Here is a 15,660-nt window from a genome sequence, read left to right as displayed (position 1 = left end):
CTTTAATCTGCACCCGAAGCCCGGGCTCCGGGTGACGTCACCTGCCCCCGAGCCGTGCACGCTGATTGGCTGCAGGTGACGTCAGGGCCTTTTTTCGCTCGGCATGACCTCATCCCCGCCGGCGGCCCCGCCCTCCGCCCCGGGCCTGTCACTCGCATCTGAGCGCGGCGGCCGAGCCGGCTCCGCGGCCCCCCCCGCCGGACGCCGGAGCCCGAGCCCGAGCCGGAGCCGCACCGGCCGCGCCCGCCGAGCCGCGGGGTGGGATGCGCGCCGCGAGCGCGCGTGCCCGCCCGCAGTGCGCGCGCCCGGGCCCGTGCGAGCGCTCCCCGCGGCGGCGGCGGCGACGGCGGCGGCGGCGACGCGGCCCGCGCGCTCCCCCGGCCCCTGCCCCGGCTGCGCGGGCCCCCGCCGGGCCCATGGGCTGCGCAGCCGAGCTGGCGCTCTGAGCGCGGCGCGGGTCCCCGGGCCGGCCCGGCGGCGAGCGTGAACGAGGTGAGCGGGGGCGCCGGGCGGGGGGCGCGGGGACGCACGGGGCGCCGGCGGGGTGGGGGTTAACCGGCGCGCGGCCGGAGCGGCCGGCCCGGCCGGATGGGCGCCGCGTAGGGAGCGCTCGGGGGGCTGCGCCGGGCGGGCACCCGGGTGGAGGAGACCGCCTGGAGGTGAGCGGCGCCGGCCCGCGGGGCGCTGGCCCCCAACCCGGCTTGCGGGGACACCGCTGACCGGGCCGATAAGTCCTTCCCCCGCCTACCGCGGCGCCCAGCGGACCCCGGCCCGGCCCGGCCCACACCCGGCCACCGCTTAGCCACCTTTCTCCGCGCAATTCCTTCTTTTTTTGGTGGGGGAGGGGCATGAATTAAGGACGAGGAAGACCATTGCGATCCAGCGTGGATCTGTACGAGCCTCTGAGCAAGCCCCAAACGCCCCCGGACGGCCCCCTGCTGGGGCCAGAATTGGAGAAGATCGTCCTTTCCCGGGCCGGGCTGGAAGATGCGGAGGCCTGGGCCATAGGAACGGAGGGTCTTTGGCCGGTGGGAGCCTCAGGACAGAGCTCGTTCCGTGTCCGGCGGGGAAGGGCTAAAGATCCATCTCCCCCGTCTGGCCAAGCTACCATGGGCTCCCCCACCTCGGGGTGCTCAGCTGGCCTCTGCGGAATAAAGGCCATCCGCCAGCCTGCTGCAGACACGGCGGGTGCTGGGGGAGGGGCTGGCACTGCCAGGCTGAGTGCAACCATTCTCGTTCAGCCTATGCGCCCACCTTGGGGTGGGGGATATGTAATAGTCTGGTCTGGAGGGGAGGGGGCAACAGTGGGCCCAGCCCCCACCAGGTCATCCCTTCTGGGAGAATTTGCCTTCTAATTTCCTGCTGTAAAAATGCACTGGCTTCTGCAAAGTGGAGCGCTGGGGCCTGGGCTCCGCAGTAATGAGGGGGCGGGGGGGGGCGGTTCCATAGGATGGAGGAGAGAGGTGACAGGATCTAGTGTGGCGTCTGCAGTTTTCTTATGCAGCTTGGTGGGGGGGGGATGCTGGAGGCCAGGGGAGCGGTGTTCTTACTGCCCTGTGCCCCTGCCCCTGGGGGTCTGCGGAGGTCTGAGGGTCTGTGCACTCCCCATCGTCTCCCTGAGACCTTCTTGCTCCCAGGGCAGCCCCGGGAACGAGTGTAGCATCCAGCGTCCCGTCCTGCTCAGGGAGGACAGATGTCCCATGTGTTCACTCCTCAGATGGTTGATAAGCACCTGCCAAAGATGGCCAGATCATGTGACCAGGAGCTGGGAGTTCATCTTGAAGTCTGGCTGGAATACCTCCTGCTGTAGGGCCTAGGGCCCCAGGAGAGTTGCTGGGCAGGTTCTCGTCCCCTGCTGCCCGCAGCCCTTGGGAAGGCTCCTGGGCCCCAGAGGCTGCCTCTGGGAAGAGCAGTTTCCATGCACAAAGATGCAGAAAGATGCCTAAAGTCACCTTGTGCTCCAGGACCCTTCCCAGCATCACCTCTCTTCTCAGGCTGAGACTGACCTTGGGACCCAGAAGTTTCAACCAGGCAGAGAGCTGAAGGGACCATGGGCTGGGGGTGGAGGAAGCCAGAGGGTGTCTTCCCATCTCCTAGATGTGCAGCTCATAGGGAAAGGAGAGGAAGGGGCCAAACCCACAGCAAGAGTGACGTGGGTCAGACTCTGACCATCGGGGCTGTATAGGCTGAGGCCGCCTCTGCCTGAACCCCTCGGGACAGTGACCAGTAGATGCTGGCCCAGGTATTTAACATGGCGGGGTGTGTGGTGGGCGGGAATGGTGACCAGCAGAAGTTTTGCAGATCAGTTGGGCTAAAACAAGCCAGGCAGGAACAGAGGAAACCTAGATTCGTAGGGTCCCTAGCCTGCCTTTCCAAGGACCCACATGCCATGCCAAGCCCTCCTATCCCAGTTCAGCCCCGATCCCCGGGAACTGAGCAGGTAGGGCCTCCACCCCACTGTCTCCCAAGTCCATAGCCTCCCCAGGACAGGCTGGCTCTGCTTGGCCTTGCCAAGCCCAACCGGGACAGATGAAGGCCAGCTTGGCTCCTGTGCCACTCACCCCAGAGAACTGAGGGGGAGCAGAGAGCAGGGACGAGAACATCTGGTAACATAAAGGATCAAGCCAGCTGACCTGGTCTGTGCACGTGGGCCCCCTGCTGCCAGGAGGTCACCCCCTACCAGTCTCTCTCCTGGCCTTCTGAGTGTAGCAGTTTCTGCCTCCAAACCTTCCCCTGGGCCAGAGTGAGCTAGACACCCAGCATCTTGGGTCCGTCCACCATCAGCTCTTCCTGAGGCCTGCCTATGTGACCAGGCTCCGCAAGGGCTGGAGATACACTGTGAGTGAGAGCTGCAGTCTCTGTTCGCCCGTCTCTGGGGGTCATGGATCCCTAGACGCTGAGCGCAAAGTACTCTGGTGAAGATGCCCTTAATTGGGAGCTTCCTGGTCATGCATGTGCTCAGGGACATGGATGTGCCGCGTGGAGGGTGTGGGAGCCCGTGTGAGGAGATGCTCTAGCTGCACCTGGGGTTCGGGCACCCTGGGATCTTGGGGCATTCAGCACACAGAATGTGAGGACGCACGCGTCCAGTGACCACATGAATGTGCACACGCACTGTCATGTGAGTAATTGCACACAGAGCTGGGGTGGACTCGGGGAATGGGGTAAGTACCAGGCCCTGAGCTCAGCCAGTGTGCCGAGGGGCATGTCCAGCCTACATGCAGTACAGGGGCCAGGCAGCGCTGTGTCTATGTACCTGGCCTCGGGGAGCCCGGGTACTGCCTGTGGCCTCCTAGGCCATGTCCAGCCAGGGCAGGGAGGGGAGGGGCCTCCTTCTGCTGTTGGACTAGGAACTGCTGTTTCCTTGGCCCTGGGCCCTCTGATAGGGGTGTGTGGGGCTGTGCCTCCCTCCCACCTGACCCAGGTTCTGGGTACTCTCCCCCCAGGGAAGGGGTCTCGGCTGAGCCTGGGGTGGTTCTTAAAAGCGGGGAGGCCCAAGCCCCTACCATGTCTGTTGCCTCTGTGCCCACCTGGCCTATTCTAGCCCCACTGCTCTGCTCAAGGCTGCCCTGAGCATCTCCACCCCTCCCACCCTGCTGCCCAGCTCCGGGCCCCCCATCCATGTGTTTAACCTCAGGAGGTGAAGGGTCTACCCCGCAGGAGCTCCAGGTCCAAAGGAAGCCCTGTGGGTGCGGGTGCCCACCCAGGAGGCCAGCTCGGTGTAGGTCTCTCGAAGGAGGGGTGATCTGGCCAGACCTTGGTCTTTCAGAGAAGGCCTCCCAGGGGTGGGAGGGAGTGAGCCTGTGCATGTGGCTGCTGGAAGGTGAGGAAGGTTAGGACCGGGTGGAGCAGGATGGAGAGGGGCTGTCCTGGCTGGGGGTGGTCCAGGCCCAGCTACTGGGCACCTGCAGGGTAGAGCGGGGGTGGGAGCCAGCGATTGAGGAGGGGACCTGGCTCTGCAGAGAGAGCTGCTCGGTGCTGCTGCCGCAGGAGCAGTGGTTGCCTGGCACCTCTGCTGTTGCCATGGCGACGACGGAGGTGCCAACTTGCTAATGAGTCCCCCTCGGCTGCAAATAACAATACTACACTGGTTAATAGGGCCGAGCCGGAGGGTTCCTTGGGACCAGGTACCGGGCCTGGGATCAAGCTGCCCAACCCTCCAGCCCTGCCCCCACCCTCCTCCCTGGGTCTCCAACCTCACCTCCCTGCCCCTCCTCTAGCCTCCTTTCCCATCTGTGGAGTGGGCAACTCTCCATGTCCCTCCAGTCATTTAAGGACCAGAGGGCGGGAGGTGCGCAGGCTGGCCAGGGGGAGAGTGAAGGCCTCTCCCCCTCCCTCCCCCTCCCTTGTCCCTGCACTAAAGTTCCATTTGGCTTCTGTTGTTTTCAGTGGGAGGTAGCCCACCCCCACCTAACCCATGAGGATAGGACCCTCTGGCCCACGGTGTCCCCAGCCCACTGCATCCCTGTCAGGGTCCTGGGCCTCTGAACTGGGCTCTGGTCCCACATCAAAGGGTGGGAAGCTCTGCCCAGGCCTGCCGGAGCAGCGTGTAAAAGGGGACCTGGTGGCCATGGCCTGTCACAGCCTTGACAAGATTCAGGTTAGAACTCAGGAAAAGTGTCTCAGAACAGCTCAAACAGGAATCGAATTGGGGACCCCTTGGCACACAGGCAGGGACCCCCTTAATAGGCAGGCCCTTTGGCTGTTGAACTTGCTTGGCGTGGCCTTCAGGAGGGCAGCAGCCCCAGCTGCACCCCCAGGCCTTGCCCCGCGGTTGAGGAGCTGGAGCGCCTGAGGAGTGGGGTGTCTGTGAACGGGACCCCAAGGCCCCAGCACTGTCCAGGGCCATCCTGGCAACCCCCTTGTCAGCAGCTCCGGTGGCCCAGCCCGGGGCTGCACACAGCAGGCGGGCCTGGTCCCCACCTGCCTTGCACCTGTGTGACCCCCGGCCTCCCCCTCCCCAGCCTGGGAGCTCGGAGGAGGTGGTCCAGAGATGGTGGCAGCTGTCCCCAGTGTCATCAGCGCTGTTTGAAAGGTGACGAGTGTCCTCAGATGCCACGCCCCAACGCTCTCTGCAGCTGCAGGCTGGGGGCTTAACGAGGGGGTTCCCTCTCTGTGGTCCCTGGAGGGAGCATCTGTCTCCCGGCCTCCCCCACCCCCGAGCTGGCTGGGGATGTGGCAGAGGGAAGACCCTGAGTGAATGGCAGCCGTGGACGCCCCGTCCAGTCTCGTTAATTGGGTTGATCCCACCCCTTCCCTGAGCCTCAGTTCCCGCAGTTTTAAAGCAAACTCATCGTCCTGATGCTGCATGCCTCCGGGGGGCGCTCTGAGGCTTGGGGATGCCTAGAGAAGGGCCAGTCCTGGCAGGTGACAGGGAAGATGGGTCTGGCAGGTAGGATGGGGGTGGCAGAAGCTTGGCACCAAATTGTGGGAGGGGCCTTCCGCCCAGGCTCTGGAGCCCCCATGTGCCCACCCACCTCCTGCTCCCTCTGGGCACCACTGAGCCGAGGGTTCTACGTGTGGGTCACCCACACTGACCTTTGTCCTCGGGTGCCCCCCACCACAGCCCATCCTTGGACCTACTGGTCCCCAAAAGGGGCCCCTAGACCCCCGGCCACTGCTATGCCTGAGGTGTCCCGCTGTACCGTCACCCCTGCAGGAGAAGGACGCTGGCCCACGGCATGCCTAAACCTTGGCCTGCAGAACTCCACTCCTGAGCCCCCTCCAGCGCCCTGCCCTGGCCTCTGCCTCCATCACCTTGTGGAGACAGCCCCTCCCCAACCCACCCATCCAGATTATCAGCTTATGCAGCGATTGGGCTGCGGGGGCTGGAGACAGAGGGTGTGCCAGGGATGGGGAGTGGGGGGGCTTGGCAGTGGGGGAGGGTGGGGGCATGTTCTGGACCCTGCTTTGCCCTGGGTGCTGGGAATTGGGAAGATGTGGAGGCCGGACTGGGGAGAGGTCTGCATCCCAGGGGTGGGATGACAGGAGATGCAGGAGCAGAATGAGGTGTTCTGGAATGAGTGAGATTCTGTGGACCCAAGGGCCCAGGGGAGGGACCCTCAGGCCTCGTCCTGCCTTTCCAGCCCAGCCTGAGCCCCGAGACCCTTCCCTCTGTGAGACCCCACTGGCCTTGCCGTGTCCTGCTGAGAGTCTGGCACCGTGACCGGGAGGGTGCAGCACTGGATGGGCCACTCCCAAGCACCCTTCTATGGGTCACAGACTCCCAAGTCGAGACCAGAGGGGTCAGGGAGCTCAACCTGCACAGAGGAGCCAGAGGGAGGGAGGGCCCCACGGGCACACGTCAGGCCCAGACGCTCCGGTGCCCTTGGATCAGTTCCACCGCTAGCCCCTCTGAGGCCGGCCCTGCCGATGCCCGCCCCTGGGGCCTGCAGCGCCTCTCACAGTCCGCCTGTCCCTGCAGGTCTGGCGCCATGCCCGGGCACTCGGAACCCTAGGCCACACCCGGGCAGTGGGAGCAGCCCCTGCTCACTCCCGGGCTCGCCCCCTCCCCACTGCCAACGGCCGCGCCATGGCCGGGGACCGGCTTCCTCGGAAGGTGATGGATGCCAAGAAACTGGCCAGCCTGCTGCGGGGGGGGCCCGGGGGCCCGCTGGTCATCGACAGCCGCTCCTTCGTGGAGTACAACAGCTGGCACGTGCTCAGCTCTGTCAACATCTGCTGCTCCAAGCTGGTGAAGCGGCGACTGCAGCAGGGCAAGGTGACCATCGCAGAGCTGATCCAGCCCACCTCACGCAGCCAGGTACCGCCTCATGCCCACCCGTCCCCTCCAGGGCCCTCCGGGGGCCTGGGCTGGGGCAGCTCCCCTTCCTCTGCCTTTGAACCTAAACTGGGCTCCTAAGGGCTGGAATCTGAGCCGTTGTAGAGCAGTTCCCCGCTCCCTCTTAGGGCTACAAGAAGGCCCCTCCCCCCAGGGAGGCCCTCTGCTGACAGGTTCAACACCCGTCCCGCTTCCTTCCCTCCCAGAGCCACTGACACCGTCTGGGTCCCCACTCGGCCCGCACTCTGATGGCTGTGAGGCCTTGGAAGAGGACGGGACTGGTGGCCGAGGGTCTCAGGCAGACAGCTCATGTCCCCAGCCCCCGTTCTTTCCCCTCTGGAGTCTTGAGGACCAGGAATTCTCTCTGTGGCCCCCAAGAATGTCTCAAGTCACCTGCAGAGAACAATCCTGTCTCTATTCCCAAGGAGTGTTGAGTCCGCACTGGGGAGGGACCGGGACTGCTGGGCCATGACCTGGGAAGGCAGTGGCACATCCAGTGGGGGAGGGGTGGCCCGCCAGGCGGCCCAGAGCCTGAGGGAGGGGTCTTGGTCTCAGGCCCTGCCCCGTGCGGAGCTGGGATGTGAGAGGACCCAGATGGGAGTCCCCCCACCCCAAGGGCACAACCAGCTCCCTGTGGCTCCAGTGAGGGGAATCCAGTGATTAATAACCCCTAGCAAGGACTCCCGGCCAGAACGCTCTCCCATTGGCTGCTGGTGACATCATCTGGCCCAGGGTTGGCAGCTCAGCTGGCTTAAGGGCTGAGTGTGCTTGGGGGGCGGGGGCATCAGCTGCCATCCGAGCAAGAGCTGCTCCACATCTGGGCCCCGGTGGCATCCGAGGGGGGCGGGCAGGTGGAACCCCCGCTTCCTGCTGCTGCTGCCTGGATCATTGTGGGGAGGGGTCTTGCTGCAGCCCTCAGTTTCCCCATCACTGGCTGGGGAGGGAAGGAGAGCCCAGACCCAAAAGCCTCCCCCCGTTAAGAACCCCCGAAGTGTGCCTCCCGGGTCCCTGAGGAAGAGTTGATTTCCCTCAGCCTCCCTGGGAGCCAGCAACCCAGGCCTCCCTGTGCGCCTGCCATCTGGCCACCTGTGTACACCTCCCGGGAGCCCCACTGCCTCCTCCGTGTCTCCTCCACACGGGCCTGGCCCACAGTGTCTGTTACCTTCACTTGTGTGAGTGCGCGCACCGGGCTCGGCCGCGTCGGGGATGTGTGTCCCCCTGGCCCTCCCTGCTCTGAGGGTCTGCCCGTGTGGCTGTGGGCATTTACACCTGTCCAGGTGTGAACTGTGGCTGGGTGCCTGCCCCCACTCCCCTTGGGGCAGCCCCTCCCTTCTATCGCCTGACCAGCAGCAGCAGTGGCAGCAGGGGATGGGGCAGCTGGCAGGTGCCCGGCCACCCTGACCTCTGCCCTCTCGGCCCCCAGGTGGAGGCCACGGAGCCGCAGGACGTGGTGGTCTATGACCAAAGCACAAGGGACGCCAGCGTGCTGGCCGCAGACAGCTTCCTCTCCATCCTGCTCAGCAAGCTGGACGGCTGCTTCGACAGCGTGGCCATCCTCACAGGTGCGTCTGGAGGACTCTCTCCCCCCGCTGGCAGCCTGACAGGGCCCGGGGGGGGGTGTCTGTCTCAGGAGTCATGTTCTGGGTCTGCCTCTGCTCTCCCCTCTAAGCCCGGAGACCAGCATGTGCTGGGGCAGTGGGGGCCCAGTGGGGATGAACCTCCGTAGCTCTGGAGTTCTCAGGGGCTCCAGGGACCCCTCCTCTGGGCCGCCACACTTCAGAGCCCCCTCCAGCACAGGCCCATCCCCACCGCCAGCAGGTGAAGAGATGGACAGGAGGGAACCCCCGACACAGGCCTGGGGCAGGGGAGATGGGGGAGGAATCTAGGCCAAGACCTGGTCTGCCTTGGAAACCACCCCCACCCCGACACACACACACACACACACACACACACACACACACACTCACTCACTCACTCACTCACTCACTCACTCACTCACTCACTCACTCACTGTGAGCCAGAACTTGTCCCACACAGGGGGGGGGGCCTGAACACTCCAGCTGGCACAGGTAGCCTCGCAACAGCCTGCTTGATCATAACTGCTGTCTGGTGGGCGAGTGGAAGTCCCACAGGGCTTCCCATTCCCCAGAAGCAGCCTGGCCAGCCCCCCGTACACACACGCATGCACGCACGCAGGCTGCACTGTGGTTCTTAGCCACTCCTTCCTCCTGTAGGCAGTGGCTAACATACTTCTGCAGAATCCACCCCCTGCCCAGGTGGCCCAGGGCCTGTCCCAGGGACATGTGGCCTCCCTGCCTGGGTGCCCCTGGCCTCTGGTTGCCCAGAGCCATAGCAGGCGGGGGGGGCCCACGCTGGCATCACCCCCACCACCACACAACTGGTGGGATGCTTCTGTTCATTCGGCACGCCTGCCCTGAGCATCTACTGAGCACAGACGGGGGTGGTGGTCGGTGGGCACCAGGCTGGCCTTCATGTGCGGGGAGAGGGGCGGCTGCAGGCGGGCTCCATCAGCTGCAGGAGCCAGGCAGCTCTGGGCAGACCTCTCAGAGGAGGGGCTGCACGAGTGCGTGCTGCCCTCTGCACGTGCGTCGTGTCCGGGACGGAGGGCTCTGCGTGCCCGGCTCTGCGAGGTCAGAGGGTGTCTGCATCTGGCTGTGTGTGTGTGTGTGTGTGTGTGAACTCTGGGAACCAGAAGCCACAGAAATGCAGACCCTCTTATTTAGCCACTGCCGCTGGGCTCAGTTTGGGGACCAGGCAGGGAGGGAGTTTTACAGGGGTCCTGGGCAGAACAGGAACCCTCCCAGGTCCCATATGGGAGCCCCTGTGTAGGTATGTGTATGTGTGTGGATGCACGTGTGCCCTAGCCAGAAGTGACAACCAGAGGCCCTTCTGGGAGTCTGAGAAGAGGGTACTGGAGCATTGCCCTCCCTTACTCCTGGGCTGTCCAGGGAAAGCCCAGAGCCTCTCCTGGTCTGTCTCCCTGGGGGACTGGGGGTGGGGTCACCTGGGACCCGGCTGTGCCCCACCTGGCTCACTCAGCCTCAGCAAGCACTGCCTCACCCTGCAGGGTCAGAGTATTCGCTCCCATCTCTGAGGGCCAAGCCAGGGAGAAGCCATGACCCCCCACCACATGAGGAAGGCTCATAGTGACACCAAATCAGGACCCAGACTTGGGGACAGCCTCCTGGCCTAGCCCACGGTGCCCACCTGAACCAGTGAGAACGGCAGGGCAAGGCTGAGGGGGTTAGAGGGATGCTACCCGCCCACAAAGGGGAAGTGAGTCTCTTCTCGGGGATCACCAGCACAGGCTGTGGGGCTCCGCAGAAGCCAGAAGGGAGGACCAGGCCCCCTCCCTGGGTGGGGCACAGCCAGAGAGAAGGCAGCTCCAGGACATGGAGGTTTGCTGGAGAGGGCGGTGGGGCGGGCCGTGCCGGGGTCCAGAACCGGCTGCCGTGACCGCTGCCGCGCCCCTCCCCCCACAGCTGCTCCGCTGGTGACGTCCGGTGGGGGCGGGCATGGGAAAGGGAGCCTAGCCCTTTAAGCGGCGGGCGGTCCTGCCCAAGCCGGCTGCGCCCCGGTGCGCGTCCCTGCGGAATGCGGGCTGGTGATGTCGCCGCAGGCAGCTCAGCCCGCGCGCGCCGCCCTCGGACCCTGGTCGGAGACGGCGGAGGGAGCGGCCCCTGCGCGGAGGGTGGGTGCGGCCCCAGCCCGGGACCGCGGAGGGGCGGTGGGGGCTCCCGGGCGCGCCGCCCCGGTCCGAGCAGGAGCGCGTGGTGGGAGAGGCGGGTGGGGCCGGGAGTCCTCCCAGGACGTGCGCTTTTGTGCGGGTTCGGGGTTTCATTGTGAAGCCTGGGAGCTGCGTGTGGCTTCCCCTGACCTGCAAGGCAGAGAGAGCAGGGGCTTGGGGGGGTCCCTCCGGGAGGAAGGTGCCCTGGAGGGCCCTTGGCGAGGCCCTGAGAGTGCGGGCTGGGGTGGGGGTGGGGGACCTGCAGAGGGTCCAGGGCTGCTGGCACCCTCCCTTGTCACCCATGGGTGGCCCTGAAATCGCGGAAGGACTGGAGTCTCAGGCCCTACCAGACCTGGTGTCTATAGGGGGTTTGTAGGGGGCACCCCAAGCTGCCTGGCTCTGCCTGGAGGGGGTTCCTGGGGGTTCCAGAAATTGCAGCAAAGGCTGGCAGGTCTTTGCACCTGCCCTGAGACTCTCTTTAGGTGGGAGGTTCCTGATGGAATTCCCCCACCCCATACTTGTCTGTCTTCCGCTGCTGAGAGAGCACAGAGTAGGGGAACCATCGCAGAGAAGAGTCTTCGGAGAGACGGTGCAGACCCTGCCCGTCCCTGGCGGGCGCTGTCCTCCAGCAGGAGTATCCAAGGGGCCCCTGGCTCTGGACTGTGAGTTGGGGCCCACCCCGGCACCCAGCTAAGCCCACCTCCCCTCCTGAGAACCTGAGAGCCACGGCATTGTCCATGTGGACAGTCACCTGCTTCTCCCTGTCCAGCCAGCAGGTTTCTGAGGAAGGGACCCCTTTTCCTCCAAGGCTGATACCTCCACGCCCCTAGCCTGGAGGTCCCCCACCTCTGTGGCCCCCCAAGGTCAAGCCTTTGTTGGAGGCACAGGGAGTGTACACGTCAGGCATTCTGGTTGGGCACCGAGCTGGACCGGGGCGAAGGCTGAGGCCACCAGGCATCTCTGTCCTCCGGAATCAGCCAGGTCTCTGGCACCAGCTGTGTCTGTGGGGCCGGGCAGGAGAGCACAGGGCGCCTGCCTGGCTCCCCTGCCTCCTCTGCGGGACGGGGGAGGCCTCGGCCTGGTGGTTTCTTGGTCATCTTCCCTGGGCCTCACAACAATGCCTGGGGCGCACAGGACCAGGACACTGAGGCCTGCGGTCACTCGCAGAGTCAGACGTGTGCCCGTGGGTCCCCCTCAGCCTTTTCTGGCCAGCGGAGGGTCTCCCTCCACCAATCTGGCCCAGCGCACACGTGCGGGAAAGGCTGCAGGACACATGCCAGCCACGTGTATAGCGCGTGGCCTGCGCGCGCTCCCGGTCCCCAGCGTTCCCAGCTCTCAGCCGAGCCTCTGCTCCTCCGTAGTCCCCTGCTGGGTGGAATGGAGCCGGAACCTGAGCACAAATGCCCCTGCTGGCTGTGCCAGCTCCAGTGGGTGATGTCATGCCCAGTGTGGGGGGGTGGGCTGGCCCTCAGAAGCCCTTGCCTCCCGGTCCTGGCATCCAAGCCTGTCCCGGGGCTCCCGGCCAATTGGAGGCAGGGAGGGATTGCATCAGCCCAGGGGGAGAGGCAGGAAGGCCCAGCCTGGCCCAGGCCACGGTGTGAAGGGGCTGGTGATACCCCCACAGGAAGACCCCCGTAGCCTCTGAGCCCACCCCTCTGTGGGCCCTGCGCGTGCAGGGCCCGTCATTTTTATGGGCCCCGACTTTGATGGGCATCACAGCGGCGTCCTCAGCGAGGCCAGCCCCTGATTAGTGTGAGGAGGAATTAGCGCAGGGGCAGGTGATGTAAATGTGCTGGCCCACACCCCTGCTGCGATGAGAATGGCCTTCCAGTACCAGCACCGAGACCAGGTGCTCAGGCCAGAGGCTCGCTGGCCAGCACCAGATCGGGCTGGGCATCCGGGTGGGTGTGGCTGAGCCGTGGTGGTGGGTGGGTGGCCTGGCTCCCCTGCCCCAGCCGGCCCACCCCCTGACGCCCGTCTCCGCTTCTCCTCCTGCAGGGGGCTTTGCCACCTTCTCCTCCTGCTTCCCCGGCCTCTGTGAGGGCAAGCCTGCTGCCCTGCTGCCCATGAGCCTCTCCCAGCCCTGCCTGCCTGTGCCCAGCGTGGGCCTGACCCGCATCCTGCCTCACCTCTACCTGGGCTCCCAGAAGGATGTCCTGAACAAGGTGCGTGCACCGCCGGAGCCTGAAGCAGCTCCTAGACTGGTCTGGGGGAATGACGGGTGCACACAGGTGTGGGGGAAGCACGGGTTGGGGGCGCGGGAGGACCCAAGGGGGCCTGGCAGGACCAGAGCAGGGCTCGGGCAGGGCCTGGCCAGGCTGGGTGGAGAGGCAACTCCCTGCCCCTTTGGCAGTGCAGCCCACATGCCAAACTGCTGATGTCACTGGGCCCCTGGCCAGCCCTGAAAGAACCCCGTGTTTTAAAAATGGTGACGAGGGAAGAGGGTAAAGCCACCGCCCAGGCAGCCCAGCCGTAAAATTCCTGGGAGCCTACGGCAGGCCAGGCCACAGGTGGGGCTCTCAGGGACTGCCAGCCTCCTCACCCACCCGCTTCCCAACTCTCCCCTCCTCCCCGCATGGGGCCTGCAGGCTCCTCAGTGGGAACAGGGGAGGCTCCTGAGCCCAGGGCTCCAGAAGCCAGGCTCCCACCACGAGAGCATCCCAGCTTTCGGGCCTCCTGCCCAGCTGCACCCCCTTCCAACCTGTTCTCCTGCCCTCCCAGGACCTGATGACCCGAAACGGAATAAGCTACGTCCTCAACGCCAGCAACTCCTGCCCCAAGCCTGACTTCATCTGTGAGAGCCGCTTCCTGCGCATTCCCATCAATGACAACTACTGTGAAAAGCTGCTGCCCTGGCTGGACAAGTCCATCGAGTTCATTGGTGAGGTGGACAGCACCCTCCTGCCCAGTCCCGGGGGAGGGCTGGAAGCAGGGGGCCAGGAGGGCAGAAGTGCTGTGTCCCAGGGGTCCTGAACCTGGGGTCAGGGAAGGACTGTGCAGCCCCAGCCCTCACCTGCTCCCCCCGCCCCCAGATAAAGCCAAGCTGTCCAGCTGCCAAGTCATTGTCCACTGTCTGGCCGGCATCTCCCGCTCTGCTACCATCGCCATCGCTTACATCATGAAGACCATGGGCATGTCCTCCGATGACGCCTACAGGTAGCCCCTCCTTCCCTCCTGGGCCTGGTCCCTCCCCTCTCTACCCCCAGCCACTGGATTGGGCCCAGCAGTGAAGGGCACCCACCTTTGGCTGCCCCAGCTGCGGAGGGGGGCCTGAGCCTAGCCCTGGCACACTTGGGTCTGCACATCAGCTCTGGGCCCCAGAGTGGGCAGTGGGGGCAGGGGAGAGTCAGGAGCCCCGCCCCCACTTAGCGGCTCTCACCCCAGGTTCGTGAAGGACCGTCGCCCGTCCATTTCGCCCAACTTCAATTTCCTGGGCCAGCTGCTGGAGTACGAACGCAGCCTGAAGCTGCTGGCCGCCCTGCAGGGCGACGGGGCGTCCCACCCTGGGACCCCAGAGCCCCTCCCGGGCCCTGCCGCCCCACTGCCGCCGCTGCCACCACCTACCTCAGAGAGCGCTGCCACCGGGAGCGCAGCGGCCACCACCACCAAGGAGGGCGCACAGATGGGGGGTGGGGAGACCCCCACCCCCGCCCCCGCCCCAGCCACCAGCGCGCTGCAGCAGGGCCTGCGTGGCCTGCACCTCTCCTCTGACCGCCTCCAGGACACCAACCGCCTCAAGCGCTCCTTCTCGCTGGACATCAAGTCGGCCTACGCGCCGAGCCGGCAGCCCGAAGACCCCGGGCCCCCAGACCCCGGGGAGGCCTCCAAACTCTGCAAACTGGACAGCCCATCGGGGGGCGTGCTGAGCCTGCCCTCCCCCAGCCCCGACAGCCCGGACGCGCCACCCGAGCCGCGCCCCAGGCTCCGCCGGCGGCCCCGGCCCCTAGCCGGCTCCCCGGCGCCCGGCCTCGGCCTGAACTTCGGTGACGCCGCCCGGCAGACTCCGCGGCTCGGCCTCTCGGCCCTGTCGGCACCCGGGCTGCCCGGCCCAAGCCAGCCGGCCGGCCCTGGCGGCTGGGCGCCGCCGCTCGACTCCCCGGGCACGCCGTCCCCCGACGGGCCTTGGTGCTGCAGCCCCGAGGGCGCGCAGGGCGCGGGCGGCGCGCGGTTCGCACCCTTCGGCCGGGCCAGCGGGCCGGGCGCGGGAGGCGGCGACCTGCGGCGGCGGGAGACGGCGAGGCCCGAGGCCCGGGACGCGAGGACCGGCTGGCCCGACGAGCCGGCCCCGGAGACGCAGTTCAAGCGCCGCAGCTGCCAGATGGAGTTTGAGGAGGGCATGGTGGAGGGGCGCGCGCGCGGCGAGGAACGGGCCGCCCTGGGCAAGCAGGCCAGCTTCTCGGGCAGTGCGGAGGTCATCGAGGTGTCCTGACCGCGGCCGGGAGCGGCCCCTCCGCGGGGACCCGGCGCCCCAGCCCGTCCGCTGCCCTCCCTCGGCTGGGCCCGCTATAAATACATATTATATATAATGCAATGAAAGGTAAATGGTTTTACTGCGATTTTTATCGAGAAGTAAATATTTCAATTTTTTATTTATTTAAGCTGTTCATTCTGGCAATGATTTGGCAACAGTGCGGGCGGTCCTCGGAGCTCTATTTTTACTGTCTGGTATTTAAACTGAAACCCACGTTTCGAAGCAATATGAGGCCACCTTCAGTTGCAAAAGCTGGGGTGCCAGGCCTGGGGTTCCCCCCTCCCCCCTGCCCCAGGAAACACTGCTGACCGTTGCAAAGAGGCTGCTGAGCTTTCGTGCACTTTTTACATAAGGGGAAAAAAAGATAAAAAAACCTTTGCCACAAACTGAGCCGCAGAACCTCCCTGCCCCTCCCCGCCCCCCCCCCCCCCACGACCTCCTCTCCTCCCTCTTCCTTCTCTGCTCCTTTCTGGGCGCTTCGCCAAAGCCATAGGTGGGAGGAGGTGTCCCGGGAGCGGAGGGGGCACCGCCAGCCCCCGGCCAGCTCCAGGCGCCAGGTCTCGGTGCCCTAGAGGGCACCCCCACCTCCCATGCCCCCGGGCCTGGTGCCTGGCAGGTGTTGGGGGCCCAGGGTGTTCAGAGGACTGGGGTTTGGAAGAG

The 15,660-nt window shown here is 65.7% G+C and overlaps 1 protein-coding gene across 3 annotated transcripts; it reads left to right on the top strand.

Annotated features, from left to right (window-relative positions):
- The first annotated feature begins 403 nt into the window (after positions 1 to 403).
- DUSP8 (dual specificity phosphatase 8) lies at positions 404 to 15,122 on the top strand. 3 transcript variants are annotated; one of them, XM_060104489.1, is made up of 7 exons: positions 404 to 492; positions 6,425 to 6,763; positions 8,205 to 8,343; positions 12,528 to 12,694; positions 13,251 to 13,410; positions 13,562 to 13,685; positions 13,914 to 15,122. In XM_060104489.1, the coding sequence occupies exons 2-7, from the start codon at positions 6,533 to 6,535 to the stop codon at positions 14,956 to 14,958; spliced, it is 1,866 nt and encodes a 621-aa protein (XP_059960472.1). In that variant the 5' UTR covers positions 404 to 492; positions 6,425 to 6,532; the 3' UTR covers positions 14,959 to 15,122. The 3 variants fall into 3 exon arrangements, with proteins under 3 accessions (XP_059960472.1, XP_059960475.1, XP_059960474.1); XM_060104492.1 differs by lacking the exons at positions 404 to 492; positions 6,425 to 6,763; positions 8,205 to 8,343 and adding an exon at positions 9,739 to 10,493; XM_060104491.1 differs by lacking the exons at positions 404 to 492; positions 6,425 to 6,763; positions 8,205 to 8,343 and adding an exon at positions 10,818 to 11,191.
- Positions 15,123 to 15,660: the final 538 nt, after the last annotated feature.

The sequence above is a fragment of the Mesoplodon densirostris genome, chromosome 7 (assembly GCF_025265405.1).
Source record: "Mesoplodon densirostris isolate mMesDen1 chromosome 7, mMesDen1 primary haplotype, whole genome shotgun sequence".
Lineage (NCBI taxonomy): Eukaryota > Metazoa > Chordata > Mammalia > Artiodactyla > Ziphiidae > Mesoplodon > Mesoplodon densirostris.
The sequence above is the reverse complement of the archived record's forward strand: the minus strand, read 5'-3'. Positions and strand labels throughout refer to the sequence as shown.

Bases quoted from the DNA above. Each gene is read 5' to 3' on its own strand.
- DUSP8 (XM_060104489.1), top strand. From the start codon at position 6,533: ATGGCCGGGGACCGGCTTCCTCGGAAGGTGATGGATGCCAAGAAACTG. The intron at 6,764-8,204 runs GTACCGCCTCAT...CTCGGCCCCCAG, and splicing joins AGCCCACCTCACGCAGCCAG to GTGGAGGCCACGGAGCCGCA. The intron at 13,686-13,913 runs GTAGCCCCTCCT...CTCTCACCCCAG, and splicing joins TCCTCCGATGACGCCTACAG to GTTCGTGAAGGACCGTCGCC.